Source organism: Varroa jacobsoni, unplaced genomic scaffold, assembly GCF_002532875.2.
Source record: "Varroa jacobsoni isolate VJ856 unplaced genomic scaffold, vjacob_1.0 scaffold_1322, whole genome shotgun sequence".
Taxonomy (NCBI): Eukaryota; Metazoa; Arthropoda; class Arachnida; order Mesostigmata; family Varroidae; genus Varroa; species Varroa jacobsoni.
The window spans coordinates 145288-161483 of record NW_019214224.1 but is presented as its reverse complement, the minus strand read 5'-3'; the positions used below and the strand labels follow the sequence as shown (position 1 = coordinate 161483).

General features: G+C 40.6%; 2 protein-coding genes across 3 annotated transcripts in view; one reads left to right on the top strand and one right to left on the bottom strand.

The window, feature by feature from the left end:
- LOC111268804 (phospholipid-transporting ATPase ABCA1) overlaps window positions 1-16196 on the top strand; it is a 97034-nt gene that overhangs the window by 41360 nt on the left and 39478 nt on the right. For both annotated transcript variants that reach the window (XM_086971827.1, XM_086971826.1), the window contains 8 exons: window positions 55-328; window positions 3719-3854; window positions 4545-4693; window positions 5421-5563; window positions 7897-8229; window positions 8541-8766; window positions 11632-11894; window positions 12831-13037. In XM_086971827.1, the coding sequence (XP_086827953.1) occupies window positions 55-328; window positions 3719-3854; window positions 4545-4693; window positions 5421-5563; window positions 7897-8229; window positions 8541-8766; window positions 11632-11894; window positions 12831-13037 (1731 nt within the window). The remainder of the gene's footprint in view (window positions 1-54; window positions 329-3718; window positions 3855-4544; window positions 4694-5420; window positions 5564-7896; window positions 8230-8540; window positions 8767-11631; window positions 11895-12830; window positions 13038-16196) is intronic.
- On the bottom strand, window positions 13051-14537 carry LOC147752312 (cytochrome P450 3A19-like). The gene is given in 1 exon segment (XM_086971828.1): window positions 13051-14537. A coding segment is annotated over 1 exon segment (579 nt). The 5' UTR covers window positions 14092-14537; the 3' UTR covers window positions 13051-13512.

Below are 16196 nucleotides of genomic sequence, written 5' to 3'. Positions count from 1 at the left end.
TCAATAACAGTGAATTATCTATCTGGCTACTGTTTCTTTTTGTATCTTTTTCAGAGGTTAACCCTGTGCTCGTCTGCGGGTCGCGCCCGGGACGGTAGCGGTACACAACTAATCTGGTCGTCTAACAAGCGGCTGACTCTTGACGAAACGGCTCGCTCATCGAAGGCGATGAAGTTTTGGGGTCAGCTGCGTCTTCTTCTTTGGAAGAATGGACTCTGTCATTCGAGGCAGAAGCTCCGAGTAACGATTGAGGTTATCTGGCCGCTATTACTCTTTCTGATCCTTATGTGGGTTCGGACACGTGGACTCAAGCTCTACATACACGAATGTAAGTCGAATGAAAAGTCGAACAAGATATTCAGAAACAATGTGCGACAATAATTTGGCAACTGGTTGTAGTTTTGTTCCGCGCCATTACGTATGTAAATATGTGCATAATGGTAGTATTGTATGTCCAGAGTACCTGTGGATTTACGGGAATTAGATAAATTGATCTAAACTAATTTTTGCTTCAACTTTTTAATTAAAAATTTGTCCAAACCAGATACTCCCCGACGGGGAATCGAACTCACGCCTCCCGCGTGACAGGCGTGCACACTGTTTGCTAAACTACCAACGAAGTAGAGGGTTACCAACATATTCCCAAAAAAAGAATCGTTGACCATCTCTTATAGTATAGATTATATTATTTTAATCGCTTATTAGGGTTTCCTTTGTTTCACACTAGTAGAGCGAACTTTAATATAACTCACAAGAATAAAATAGGTTTCTGGTTAAGAAGAACAGGTTTATAATTTAGAAAAATTAGATCAGCTTTAAAAAAAAAATCAGCGTCAACTGGTCCAGAAAAAGTAATAGGACACGTTTTGCACTTCGTAGTAAGCAAATTTCTACCTGTATTCTATTTACGTTAAAAGTAAACCAATCCAACAAAGATGGTCATTTTCTAACATTTATGGAGAGTATCGACGCAGTCTTCTGCTTACTGGGAAAGCTCTACATATACTTAGAAAGGGTAAACTCTTGCAAGCCTTAGGAAATCGTGGCCTAATCGGCTCACTGCAGCATGCGGCTGCTAGCCTGAATGAGGCGCAACGACAAGTCAATCTGTCCCAGTTCTTAATAATCTTGCCAGTAGTTAGGCTAATATATCATGGCAGTCATTGTAACAAGTTGGTATCGAATGGTATCATGTTCTAAATCCCGTAATACCTCTATTAATACAAAGACAGCAGCAGTAATATAGACATATAATACTTACATAGTATCATTAACTGTCATCTGGCCAGATAACGAATGCAAGCGTAGGGCTAAAGGGATAGGCTAAACAGGTCAACGTAACGTTCGACTCACGAATTGGTCAATTCGCAAGGCCTAACTGCATTGAACAATCCATAGCAGTTTTAGGGATTTTTATACTGCGTCAACAGTACGAAGTTGAAAGTCCCGGTACGCTGGAGTTCAACCTTGCATTGCGTTCGAGGCCGCATACGCTGAGTAGCCGAAAACGTATTGACTGTCTTTCTCCCTAAACGGTTACATCTTACACGCTTGTCATATCGGACGTGCAAACGTTGTGGACATGCCTTTACTTATGCTTGAGATATGACATATTAAAGATGAAATAAATTTCTGCAAAGATTCGTTGTAATGTTATTATGGTGAAAGCACAAATTCTGCCCAGGCCCATAAAATCTGTTCTGCTTATGATCAAAATACGTTATTGGAAGATGGTTCTGTCGCATCCGTTCGTTGAAAGTTTCAACATGAAAGATGCTTCTGCAAGTGCTCGATCAAAAAAGTTGACGAAGGTTGGACAAGGCCGACATATGATTAGTAATAATCTCACTAATAAACTAAATAGTCACTGCTAAATATATTTGAAGAAACTTAGGAAGAACAAAAAGTTGAACACTGAATGCCGCACGAGCTGATGTAATATAGTTTATTCAATCAAATTTCCGTCCGCAAAACTCTCAAGAAACATAACGAAAGCGAGCAATGTTTAAAGCAATTGATCATCGGTGATGAAAACTGGGTTACATGCTGTAATAATGAGCAAAAAAAAAAAAAGAAAAGAAAAATATGCTTTACAATCTGTGGCGAAGCCCACATTATATCTAAGAAAAGAAGAAAGTGACGCCATATGTTCGATAGGATTGGAATTGCTACTCATAAACAAACAATACATTCGGACCTCCCTGTCAACATCTGACAATAGTACGGCAAGCCATCAAAGGAATAGACTGAAATCAAGAAATAGAAACAATGCCGAACTACATACATGTTTACCTGTCCGGCAAGAATCGATAGAACTTGGATAAAGAATTATCACGCATCCACCCCACAGTGTGCATCGTAAGACTAGAATCTATTTCGGGCACCATAAAACTAATTGTAATTTCAACAAAGGGATGTAAGAATCAGTTGTCACAATTTTACTGCACAAAGCAAGCACAATTTTTCTGCGGTAGTGGGATTATAGTACTACGGAAAAATGTGCTAGAGGGTCATCGATGAAAATAGCTCATGTTTATTTTGTAGCATAACATTATTGACAAACACAAAAAAAATAATGTTTGCTTTAATTCTGCCTTAAGAACGATCAATGCTTTTTGTGTTAGCTTGAAGCAACGCATGTCGCAACTATAACCGAGTCGTGTTTGAGTAAACAAATGGCTGGTCCTTATCGATCATTGGTAGGCGAATGTAGGCATCAATCCAACGAGAGTTGGACCCCCGAAAATGATTCGGTCAGAGGCTAACAGAAAGGAAACTTTAATTCATTTTGACTTCATTTCTGAGGCGTCGCGATTGTACCAGACCCGCGCCCCATTTGGGTCGTGAACATATGTGGCTTCTACGATAGTGTCGGGCTACATAGGCAAGCTACGGAGAATGGAGATTCATCAGAAGTTTCAAAAGTAGATCCCAAAGCCCCATAGAAGGGCATGCAGTACTTTCAGATCGTACTCTATTGTGAGGAAAGCGAATGTCGAACTGGTTTGTAGTAAAAATTGTTTCACAGAGGGAGTTTTATGCATGCAAAAGTTAGGAAGTTGGCGGTGCAATAAAGGAATCTGGTACGCTATCTTACATTACATATATACATGAATATTTTTTGCACGAATGCATATATCGGTTCGTGCACAAACATCTTGCTTTATGTGGTCCCATACTGCATGGCCCACCCGCGTTTTTATAAAAGTAATGGCTTGTTTTAAATATCTAATTGTTGATTTCTTCGAACAAGCCTTATGGGCGCCAACGAGTTTTTCGAGTAAAATAATAGTTAAATCTGTTTCTATAGACCATTTTTCATTATATACAGCGAATTGTGGATATAGACGAATTTTTACCAAGGACATCTAGCAGAATCCAGGTAGACAAAGGATTGGACATTATATGGACAGAATGCATAATAAGAGGCTTGCTAAGGTACGCGTAGGCTAAAAAAATAGCAGGCAAGTGATTTCTTGATTGCTATTTTCTCCGGGAAAGATGGATTGCAAACATGCAATATTTGTCCTAAAGAGATTGTTTTTTTTGCTCAGAGAAAATCAATCACTAATCCATCGTGGTACGGGAACAAGCTAGTCAGAGTCAAAATCCATATTACAGTTTATTTTCAGTTAGCACACAAAAAGAGAACGTAAAGGGTAAACGTTTTAGCGTATTTGATTACAGCGTACCTGGTTTTTTTGCACGTCTTTTTCAGGTCATTTCGATCAGAAAGCGATGCCTTCGGCCGGATTCATCCCGTTTATACAGAGCACCGTGTGCACCTTGAACAACACCTGTCATGAGCGGACCTCCCCCGATAATCGTTATGCGTTTGAATACAACACGTCCTTGTAAGTGAAATATTTTCACAAAGATTGCAGCTGAACTTGGAATGAAAATATAAACAAGCAAATGCAGCAGTCTCTCTATGACTGGAACATCTGCATTTAAAACAAACCGAGTTTCCAAAAAAATCTTCATTGGTAAATCCCCAACCTGACAGTCAATTCGCGATCCCGGCTAGAAAATTTTTTCTAGGTAGTAAGCAATATTTGCAGTCTTGTTGCTTCTAAATCATACGTTCACTCTGTAGATGAACAGCTACCTACACCACCATGGAAGTGCATGTTTCAGTAAGTTTCTATCTGGCATTCGCGTTGAGCATTGCCACTCCTCGTCGTCATGTCGCTGTGGTGGAGTAAGTTTAAATGAGTAATAACTAAGCTTGCTCTGTGTTGTTTTCGTGAAGGATGCATCCATGTTGGGGAGAATGTATTGGCAGCTTGATGAATGCTGATAAAGCATGGCAGAAAGGAAGTTCTTTCTAATTAGACTGTTCTGTCAAGATTCGATTCCCACAGAGATCAATGTGTAATCTAAAATGAGATTGCGTCTTTGTAGATACCGCTTAGAACTCAATGAGGTTTGTTTTAAAGAACACTTACGCAAATCATTTTCTCAAGGCTCTATGTAATTATGATAAGGGTTGCCGGTAATTGACTGTTTTTTTTAACTCGTGCATCCCTTTGCTCAAATTTCAGATTAGTGCAGCTGGTGGGCGACGTAGATATCATCGTTAAGAAGAAATTACATGGAGACACCCTCATGTCTATACGGAAACTCTCTTCCGACCTTAAAGAGCTCTCCGCGTTCGTGAAGAAGGTCACCAATCCCGAAGCGCCTCTTAAAGGTGAGGCATGATGCGTTTGCTCCATGATAAACCTAACTAACTTAGACAATAGGCTTAAATATTTGTGATGATGATAACGTCTATGCGACTTTTGCATACCCTAAACTGCCATTGTACTTTTTATAATCATAGATTTGATGTTCGTCCCATCGAGCTATTTTAAAAATTCACCAGCTGAACATACCTTACAGGCTTGCGCTATATTTTTTGGTGATGTAATCAACGAAAACATATGGCAGAAATTATTTGCTTTTATCATTCAGCTCTTCATTTCCCTATCTTCTATACGATATTAGTTTTTTAATTGTAAAACTAAGCTACCGCCTCATTTCTTCGTTATCGTGCTAAAACATAGTTCTGTGTTCTACGAAGATATCAAATAACGAGTAGATAAAATTAAACCTATCACACGGAAGTATATTTATCATCGTTTGAACTTCAAAGGAGCCAAGGTCTCCTCCATTCCCAAAAGTCCTTTCGTTACACAAGCTTGATGGATGATGGATGCGCTTGTAGCGGGGAACTTGAAAGGCCTATTTTTCGTATTTCCTAACTGTAAGCAAACCTTGACTAAGTTGTGTCCCGGGAAATAACAGGATGAATACATCTGGTGATGTCATATTTAAGACCTTGGACTGCTGTTCAGCCAAACTAATAAATAGGTGATAACCTTTATTAGGTGCACAAGTTACGCTTATGACAATTTTGTGAACGACTCTATTTTCAGGAAAAATATGGGTTAAGAATATCGTGCGTGCCAAGTCATCAGGAGAGTTCGTTGACAGCTTCAAGGAGGTTAACCTAACTATCCCTGATGAAGTAGTCGACAAGTTTTATCACTCGTCGCTTAGCGTCAGTGGCCTACAACAGGTAATCCCCGTAGGATAATGTATATATATAACCTGAAAACATTCATACAGACAGCTCGATATACTGTTTGTTTTTCTTTTTCTTCTTCAATCATGCATACAGCTTCTACGTACTACACAGAGAGTGTGTAAAAGCTAGACAAGACTTAGAGAATAGCGATAATAAAAAAAAATCGTACTCTAAAATGGTCCTAAAATCATTAAAAATGACCAACCTACCTACCTGAAGAAAAACCTAAAATAAAAATGTGAGAGCTAAAAAAAATAATGAAAGGGGGAGCAGCTGAGCCATTCAATGCACAATTAGAGGTATCGATTAGTGAAAGTGATCCCTTACCTAGTCAAATTAGAAGAGCGTGGAATCCAACAACTTTTTATAATAACGGGCAGGTTATGAAAGGGTCTGTTCTCACGCAAATTGGTAAGAGTCGTACCCTAGTTAGTTAGCTAAATCAATTTTGGAAAGGAATCATAATCTAAGTTATCATGACTTTATTAGCAACTACAAAAACTTCGTCGTCTCAAAATTTCGCGCCAAATAGTCTTTCGAAGTCTTGGAAAGGGACGGAGATGGTATTTTCTTCTAAAGAAATGATGTACTTAATTGCGTAGCCAAAACATTGGAGTTGAAGCAAGAAGTATTCAAGGTTAGTCGTATGGGGAGAGCAAACGGGCTTTAATTCAAATGACAGCTAAATTTGAAGGGTCTACGTATAAGTCTGCAAATGTTGTTTTGCCCAGGTAGCTAGTTAATCGCGGTTCCTGTTACTGATTGTAGGTTCAAGTATATGGTTTTTATTATTAGTGAGACCAGTTCTAACTAGCTTCAAAGGCTTTCGCCACCCTGGGCATATTTAGGAAACATGTAAAACGGCTCGTCTGAATTAACTAGATATGGGCACTTTTTGCATTAATCTAATCCTTCTATCGATCAACATGTCGTAACTATTCAAGGGTTCAACTCGAAGATTCGATCGCTCCTGATTATGAACCAAATGAACTTTTTATATTTTATTTAACTTTATTTTATCGCAAATCCAAACCTCTGTTCAGGGTACCTAAACGTGAGCCTTTATAAACTCCATCTTCAGTGCTGGTCATACATTACGCCGTACATTGTCAGAGATAGGCTTAATAACAAAGGAATACAAATATAACACGTAATTAACAGTGTCTGTGGATTTGTCAAATGCCTCAAGCTTAACTCTGATGCTGGAAAAGTGCGCTCGGACAGTACCAACATTATCTAAAAATGCTCTGAAAGCAACAACGGAAAGAAGACTTTCTATGCATTCTAGAATTATCTTCTGAATCTGCGGGTCTGACATTGTATCCGTCATGGCTGATAGATAATTTTTATGGGAATTCATCAGTTAGCCATGATTGTGTGGCCTTTGGATGACGTCAAACGTCTAAGTTTTATTTGCTACGTCTCAATGTGTAATAACGAACGACTTATTCTAAATCTTCTTCGTACGCTGAAGAAAGCTGACCTTAGCAGATGTTTAGCTGTCATCAAGCACCTAACTGACAAGTTAGTGAGCTGAACGTTGCCTCGTAAGTTATCCAGTTCCCATAAGGATTGATCATAGCTGATCTCATAATAATTTTTGTCCAGCCTCTATGTTTTTGGTAACAGTCGGTGAGACTCACGTGATATAAAATTCTCGGCCAATCGGTCGTATTCTATTTCTTGGACGTAGTTGCAATAACATCTACTGGAATCGTCACATATATCTTTAAAAATAGCAATAGGCATTTTTAAACTTCAGAGAAAATTACGTTTTTTTTGTCAGAGATACATTAAAACCTTTTGTTTGTCTTGCTGACGTCGATAAAACAATTTAGCGTTCCATTTTATATATTCATCGATTATAATGAGCATAATAGTAAATTACACTTACTCAAACTGTAAAAATTTCTGTGTTTAGTTCTACGAAAGGTGATCAAGTGAACCTACAGTTACCGTAGCCGGGTTCGATTCCCGGCCGCCGCATTATTTTTTACGACCAAGAACGATATACACACATATGGATACACGCAGAACGACATATTTTCTCACCTTAGAGCGAGTAGTTTCTGAGATTTAGAATATCGGCCAGTGAATATTAACAGCTATATACAGAGATATGTGCATAATGGTCGTAGCAGACCACTAAAAAGATAAACTCCAACCTGACCGTAGCCCAGCTCCGAAAGAGCTCATTGAGCAACTAAGGATGAAATCGGTTCACATTTACAAGACGCTTAGTTGTTCCTGCAAAATAGACTAGCTGCAAAATAATGATCAGTTATGAATTAAGATGGCCATTTGGATTTTTGTTATCGCCTCAGATATTTGATCGGGGTAGGAGTGACGTATACTCGCATCTATGCCGGTCAGATGCTTTGCATAAACTACTCAACATTAGCAACAAGGGCACAACTTCACTACCTGTTCAGCTGTGCAATTTGGCTGAACCAGAAGCATTTCTATTCACGTCGAACGTCGTTCGCAACCTAAACTGGACGGCACTGCTCACCGAAATGGCCGGCATCACAAAGCAAAGCGGCTACGATATCGGTCTCGAAGACTGGCGGAAAGCGTTGGTGATCGCGCAGCAAGTTCGAAAAGAAGTTGGCGAGTTAAGCAGCCTGCGCGAAATGCTCGACAGCCTTTTTAAGAAGGTCCGTCCATATCGAAACAAACAATCATCTATAGAATATGGTGTTTGAGTTTTTTAATGTTTGTGCTTAGGGTGCTTCCGCTTAGGGAAGCCACGCGACCTGTATTTCTCCTTAGTTTTTCCCCTGCAGGATAACCGTCACAATCAATAAATGATGTTTATAAGTGCAAGATCCATAGTATTCCGGCCTAAACTGAATAATTTTCTGCTGGTTCACTTACACAAGCCCAATAATCTTAGACAGATAGATAATGTTTTTCTTCCTCGTTTTACTTGTTCTTGTCGTTTTCTCCTCTGTCCTGCGACCTGCAGGTATCGGAAATGAATCGTCTCATGGACCTAAGCGATACGAATTCGACGATACGCTTCGTTCAGGCTGTCGTGTGTGGACGAAACTCGACGACGTTGCTTGACACGGAGCACGGTCCAGCGCAGCGGATAGAAGAGTTCCGCGAGCAGATCAACCAGAATCTCCAACAGAATTCGCAGAGTTCGGATAAGAACAAAGATGACAAATACCTCTACGATAATAGCACTTGTGAGTGAAAGATGACGTGCAACAGTTCTCTATGATCCGTAAAGGATGAATAGATTGACTGTCTTATTGGCTAGTTCCTGGCTTCTTATGGGCTAGGGATTGATCATGTAAGTCACGCAGGTAGATGACGTGGACGTTCATTTATAGGTGGACGTCAGTTTCCTGGACGACTCTAGTAAAAGGAACCGGTGTTGTTCAGTGTTCTAGAAAAGAACGAATTGGGTTAAATGCGCAAATCGCACTTTGGCACGCGGTAGCTTTCAGAATCGATTTTTAATACGCACAATTGTTACTTAATAAATTCAGATGGGCTGGTGTGTAAACACAGGTGCACGCGAAAGGACTGTGGAAGAAAAGCTAGGCGTACTCCCTTGAATTGGGCTACTTTTAAGTACGTTTGCGTATTGTGTTGTTCTTTTTGGATCTTTGCTTTTCTTTTTCATTTCCCCTCTGAGTTTCCTTACATTACTCTTGAATAAGACTTGTACTATACGCGTATTAGCAGTCCGGAAGCAAGAGCAAATAACGAAGTAGTGATTTCTGTATAAAGGGTCCTCAAAAATATAACTAGAGCACTGTTATTGTGGCACTGGTTCGCCAGTCCACTGTATGTAGAACTCTTCGTTAGTAACTGTTCGTTTAAGGCCTTCTGCATTAGGAGACATCAGTCCGATACACCATCAGTGTGCACATTTTGTAAACATTAGCTTACACGTACAAGCATCCCTTTGTTCTTAATTTCTCAGTAACTATTGGCAGCGTCCGCACCTCCTACCCGCTGCAATTATCGACTACAACCGCTAACGCTAGGTGGATCAACAGGCACAGTAAGCCGAGTCGTCGGCTTCAGTTCCTTCCCCTACTTTGGGTATGACGAAAGGATATGCTTTGATAACAACGAATAGCTGCCAGTAGCAGGTCGACTGTCGTAGAACGGGGAAAGAAGAGAAGGAAGGTGGAACTTAATAAAAATAACGCTATTCATTTCCATGACCAAGCGGATTGCAATTACCATTGACGCTTCTGCCTTGCGGACGCTTTCTCCAACCGCCGATCGTATATATTATACATAATGCTGAAAACAACGAGAGGGTAAGGGGAGCTACCCAATCTCTTACGATCCACACATTTCTGTAGGGAGAGAAAGACCACCAACAATCAAAACCACTTTCAAGCATCCTAGTAAGCAAGTAGGACAACTCGGTAGATGGCAAACCCGGTTAGGTTTGCTTATTTTCTTCCTTAGCTCCAGGAAAGGCCCGCGCTTAGCTTTGGGTTAGATGAAAACGACCCTTCGGGTGTTTGGCTGGCTGGCTGGCTGGCCGACTAACGTCGAGGGTGAAAAACCGACCGTAATGGTTTTCCTACTTTTCCCATTTCCATGACGACGACCGTTGTTGCCACTGTTACTTTTACTACCGAAACCTGTCTCTACTTGCGCGTGTGCGCATGCTCTGTGTGCTTTTTTAGTATTTACCTAAACCGTCGATGGCAATACGCTGATGGCGATATATAGGTCACACGATAGGAAGAACAGTTGAGGGACTATGCTGAGAGCTCGGCCATCAGTCAGTGGCGTTTGTATGTTGTCCTGCTGAAAATGAACGCCACGTCCTGAGTAGTATTAGTGGTGGACAGGAATTAGGAAGCCAGCCAGGGAAAGGAGGACAGAGAGGTCAAAGGATGGTGCAATTTTCGGTAGGTACGTCTAGCATTCGTTAGTTAGGAAACGGTAGGTAACCGACAGAACTCTGGCCAATTTTAACTTATCATTGAAGGCCTAGATGGTACAAATAATACCTACGCGTGCACATTGTCTCCACGGCCTATTGGCCACGTAGAATCAATAAAATGACACTTTTGTTTCCGCTTTCTCTGTATGCTAAGCATATGCCCAGAGGCTATAGATCGTGAAAAATGGCTGCGTCATAGAATGCATACGCTTCAGCTTGTGGTCTTTATACATTCGGTGAAGGTAAATATGGCTACGTATTTATCACTGGCATTAAAGGGTTTTATGAGTAGAAAATCTAACTTGATAACGAGTGAACTTCAAAGATGTCTATGCAATTCTCGTGCACGAAGCTATAGACTGAACAGTCTACTAAACAATGTCGACGATTCGTTGCTTTTCGTGGAATACTATTAAGCGTTATTTCGTTCTTGCTCTATTTCTTACGAACCTAAAATCCGTAGGACTGTGTTGCGCAATGGCATATTGATTACCGACAAACACGAAATGTATGGACTTGTACAAGATCATCGACATCTGAATGATGCTCTAGACGCACACCGGTTCTCGTAGACGCAACATTTACATGATCAATTTGAGTCAAGTCGGGTGTGTGTTACACAAAGATGTAATGTTATAATGACACTGAAGTTAACAATTTTCTATAGTTGCCTACCGCTTTAAGCCAACCTTACAGCTCTGGTTACCTTACAGCCCGGTATAAAAACAATGTATAAATGTAATGGAATGTATAAAAACAATCCATCTCGAATAGTTTCTTTATGTAGATGAATAAGAACGCATTGCTAACACCAAATCGCCCATCTGGCCTTAATTACGGATTAGGTCCTTCATCAAAAGGAAATCTTCAAATGAGAATTCATATCTAGGAATGAAGATGCTGCTTCGTTGTTCGTGTAGTTTTTTTTTATCTGAGAACGTGTATCTTAGATAACGCAGAATTCTCCTAAATAATAAAAGAGATTGGTTAAATAGTCAATAGGTTTTTAAAGCTAATTATAGATAGTCGGGCTTTGCGATGTTGTTATAATATGACCTATAACGTAATTCCTGTTCCATTTTTCTCGACTGTTTTCTGTTCCGTCTGCTGTATTGTATTATACATTTAACAGCACAAAGGTGTAATGCTATCTTCAAGACGCTCGAAGAAAACCAGATTACGTTATTTCTATGGAAGCAACTGAAGCCATATGTTCGGGGCAAGATTTTGTACTCGCCACGCACAGCCGCTACGTTCAAGGTCATTGAACGTGTAAACAAAACGTTCGAGCCGCTTCTCGTCGTACGAAATACGGCACATCATTGGACGGCCAGTGTTGCCCCCAAGATTCTGAGCTGGATGCAAAAGCACTCAGATACGGTTGAACAAATTAAAGTACGTACAATTCATCCTGTGCGTCCATGGTAGGAAGGAGATAGGCGGAAAAAATTGTAGTCCTGTTATAGGAGTCCTAGTACAGCCCGTTAGCTGTTTGGTAGCTAGGCTTAGTGCATAAGTGGTTTTTTTAAACCATGTTATCCGTTCGAAACTTACTGGCGTTCTGTGAGATTCGTCAATTTCAGAGGCACGTACTGAATATTGTAGCCTTATTAAGGTTCAATATCTGTATCTATGATTCTGTGTTTCATTAAGCTAATAGTTAACGACATATTCAAATACAAATCGCTTAGTACCTCTTCTAATTTCTACGATTGGAAGAGCGGGCGCCGTGTGAAGTAGAGAAGAAGATCCCAAATGATGAATTAAGGCTGAGTAAAGGAAAGAAAAACAACGAAAACGGACAGCTGCTGCCGCGGCCTAAGCGACGATGTCCCGCTGATGCTGTCGCTGTTGGTTCAGCTACAACTGCTTATCGACTAGAATAACTGCTGGCTTAATTAATCTAGTTCTCTTTTAGTGACGTCTCGGCCCTTCTGCTCTAGTTGTTACTGCTGCTGCTAGCGAGACGATCCCGTTTCCCTCCGCCAGTTATTTTGTCGTCTAACACTGTAATATGTTCTTGAGCGGAGTAACTTGCGAAATCGCTAACGGTTTAATCAGTCGATTATCCAAAATACTACTATATCATATAGGTTTATTTATCTAATTTGTACTTCGCTCGACCACAGTAGATTTTATAGTTTTGCCGTAACTTATCGTAATTGGTTACCGTTATAGAAGGGGAACAATCGACATTTTGAGATGATGGCCCCTTACACGTGCACCTTGAGTTTATTTATCGACGCTTGGGTAGCGGTAAGTTGCTTCCTACTTTATTTTTACTTAATATTGTTTATTTTCCGGAATTGTTTGTGGGCCATTGTTATGCAGAAGCTATCGTCGACGGGCAGTTTGCTATTTTTGATCATGATGGAGCAACACGTGAACAATGTAAGTACGATTGGAGTGACGGGTAACGAGGGAATTGGCGGTATGAACACTACCGGTGTTACAGATACGCTCGGTTGGCTTGCCGATGTCCCGCAATATGTACAAGGCGCCAATAGGATCGCTAAGGAAGTCGAAAATGCCCTCAATGTGAGTATTCCTGACCAGATAGCCTACGAACTGTCTCGTTCCTTTTAAAAACAAGACTTGAACAAGCCTGTTTGGCTTTTTATTACTGAGATAACTGTGTAAATCCTGCGTTACTGAAGCTTACTATAGATATGAGGCATCATCCGTCACTTCAACTACGCTCATTCTAGCTACCAAGTAGGGTAATGCCAAAATGAAACTAACACTTATTGCAAACATATTCTGGTACATTATATTATATCATTATGTACCTTTTAAACACTTTAACGTTCGACCAGAACAACTGATCAATCGTTAGCCTAAAGGTCCGCTAAGCGTTTTTCATCTAAACAGTAACAGGAACTATTGTCCTGCCGTCGCAATACGCAATTGGATATTATTACTGATTTTTCAGCCTTTTGACAATCAGCTCAATCGTTCGAGGCTTACTTAATACTGCTCTCGAAATTCGCTCGGCTGCTCCAGGTGATTAGATTTAAAACTCTCTAATAGCTCGTATGAGAATTACCTTGACAGACATCAAGGCAAATCTCATACCGTTGCAGTTCCGAGGACCTTATCCGAAGGCTTGATATGCTAATTGGTGTGATCTCTGACTGCTGTCGGCATCGAGCCGTTCTGGTTTAAAAGCTAGCGGATCCGGCCAATTTCTAGGGTCCCCGTGGATAACTGTGACGGCAAAGAGTATATTCAGGCCGGCAGGAAAGGTCCTACAGCCGTACGTGAACTCTGAGTGCGCTTTTCTCGTTATAAATCCAGTAGCCGTTGGGTAAATGCGCAACGTTTCTTTGATCACGGCATCAAGATACTTCATTTGCATCATTTGATCATAAGCCACCCATTTCATTGAAATATTACTGGTGTCGTCTGAGGTGAAAGTACCTTGAATTTCTTGCTGTGGTTTCACTTGAACGTCTGTAGGCTGTCCAAGACAATAGAACAAATATCCTAGGGTGTAAGATATAGTTTCAAGACCAACTATGTACATAGCACACGCATTAGAAATTAGTTCATCGTTTGTCAGGTTTACCATCGAAAGCGTTGGCATCATCATTCGCGTCTATGAAGCGTTGTAAAAGATCATTTCTTCTTTTTCCCATACGTCTTGCATGAACTATGGCAACGACTTCCTTGGTAAGCCACTCTGAGCAGGCGTTGCTTGAAGAGAAATCGGAGCATGCCACTCAGGATGACGCCTACGAAGTTAAAACGGTTCACCCGCAAGTCCAGCAGTCCGCTCATCTGGCCTTCGGACGCCTCGTACAGTGACGAGATAACACCTAGCGATTCGCCACGTGTCTGAGCCTGCGGTTGATCCGGCAAACGGAATATCGGCTCTGATGTTTCGAGAACGAACAGCGGAGCGCGATTGACAAAATTTAAAAACGAAAAAATGATAAAACGTTCTGGGCAAAATCCGGATCTGTACTCACGAGAAGCGGCTTACTGCCTACGAATATACCGAACATATTGCTCCAGCTATTTGAAACGATCTGACTGATATTTATCGTAATGGCCCTCAGCAGATGTGTGGGAGCATCGAACTTCACGAAATAGCGAAAATCATTGCTTCGATTTTGACACCGCACGAACAACACGACGGCCTCGAAGAGTTATCGTGGATGTAAAAAAGTGTTATTTAGGTCAGCGTTCGGAGTACTGGCGTCACTGTCCGCTTCGTAGCGTGCTATATATATGCTCAAAGGATAGACGTGACATTTCAGAAGACGTATTAGTCAATCCCTGCATCAGAGTGGCGAGAAAAACACATACGGAAACGTACAGAATTCTTTAGGGCCTTAATGGATTCGATTGGGTTTAGATAGGGATAATAAATTGAACCGCTTAACTGATCTCGATCGTAACATAATCGCCCTCCACTTTCAATAATTTTTACAACTTTATCTGAACTTCGAATGGTTCGATAAGCTCACCTTCTATTCCATATAATAGAATGAAAAAAAGGTAGAGATATTTACAATGTATCTTATATCAAAACCCAGATTTATGAATGACGTCTAAGTTGCATGTTTACTTAACTTACTAAAACAAAAAACATTTCTGCTTAAAAAAAACTTACTAAGGAAAAGAAGCATTCTTGTTATCGTATCATATACAGTATAACGGAATCGTGCTTAGAGACAAAAACAAAGAAACATGCATCATACAATTATGCGCATGTACGTAATATCTCTTATTAAAGTTCACTTTAATGACAACAATAATAACATCTTCGTATCTAGAAGACATTGCTTCGCTGTCTCTGTGCGAGACCTTGCACTAATAATATAGTCCGTCGAGGTTTTTTTGCACAGATCTATATGTCTGCATCTACCAATAGAAGCTTACTTATATCTGCCGCTAGCAGAACGTTTCGACAACTACGACTCCTCGGATGCGCGATCTGATCGGCTCTGTCTCAGCCTGAAATTGGCTTATGCTGAACAGCTAACATATGTAATATTTGTTTTTTAGAGTGCTTCTTCACGACGTAGATCCAGTTCCAACGTCTGCCCGTCTTTACTGAGCGAACGTTTCTATCTATTATTTCTAGTGTAGATGAACCAATTGGTTATCGGTGGTACTGGATAGAAACAGGAGGACGTTTTAAGGACAACTGCTCTAAAATGTTTCTCCTATTTGCCCTTTGAGACGAAACAGACCACCGGGCCGGGGCAAAAGCATGCTATACTATGGTGACTTTAATGCATCGACGATCCCAACTATCGACTCCTGTCGTCGTCTCTATCTGAACAGCCGACTAATAACAAAAGCACTTTGGTGGTAAAAAGCCGAAAATGCGCACACGGTAAACATAATTAACCTGGCAAGAGAACACTTTCAATAGTATTTATATAGATTCAAGTATAGTGATGGCCGTACGTGCAAGAAACTATCTAATGTGATTTAGTTTTCTAAATGCTCTCAGCTGTCTGGGAAATCGGTTTGCAGAATTCGTTGCGATTTAACCATATGCGTGCACAAACCAAACGTACTAATCCTGTCGTTTTTCTGTCCCGGAACCAGAATACTCGAGGGATAAGGGTACGTGGATGTTGACCTAATCCCACTGTAATCCTACCAACTGCGTCTCGAGCAACGAAAACGTTTGACTATAAAAATATGCCGCATCATTGGCAGCATTTACTCATATCTTGT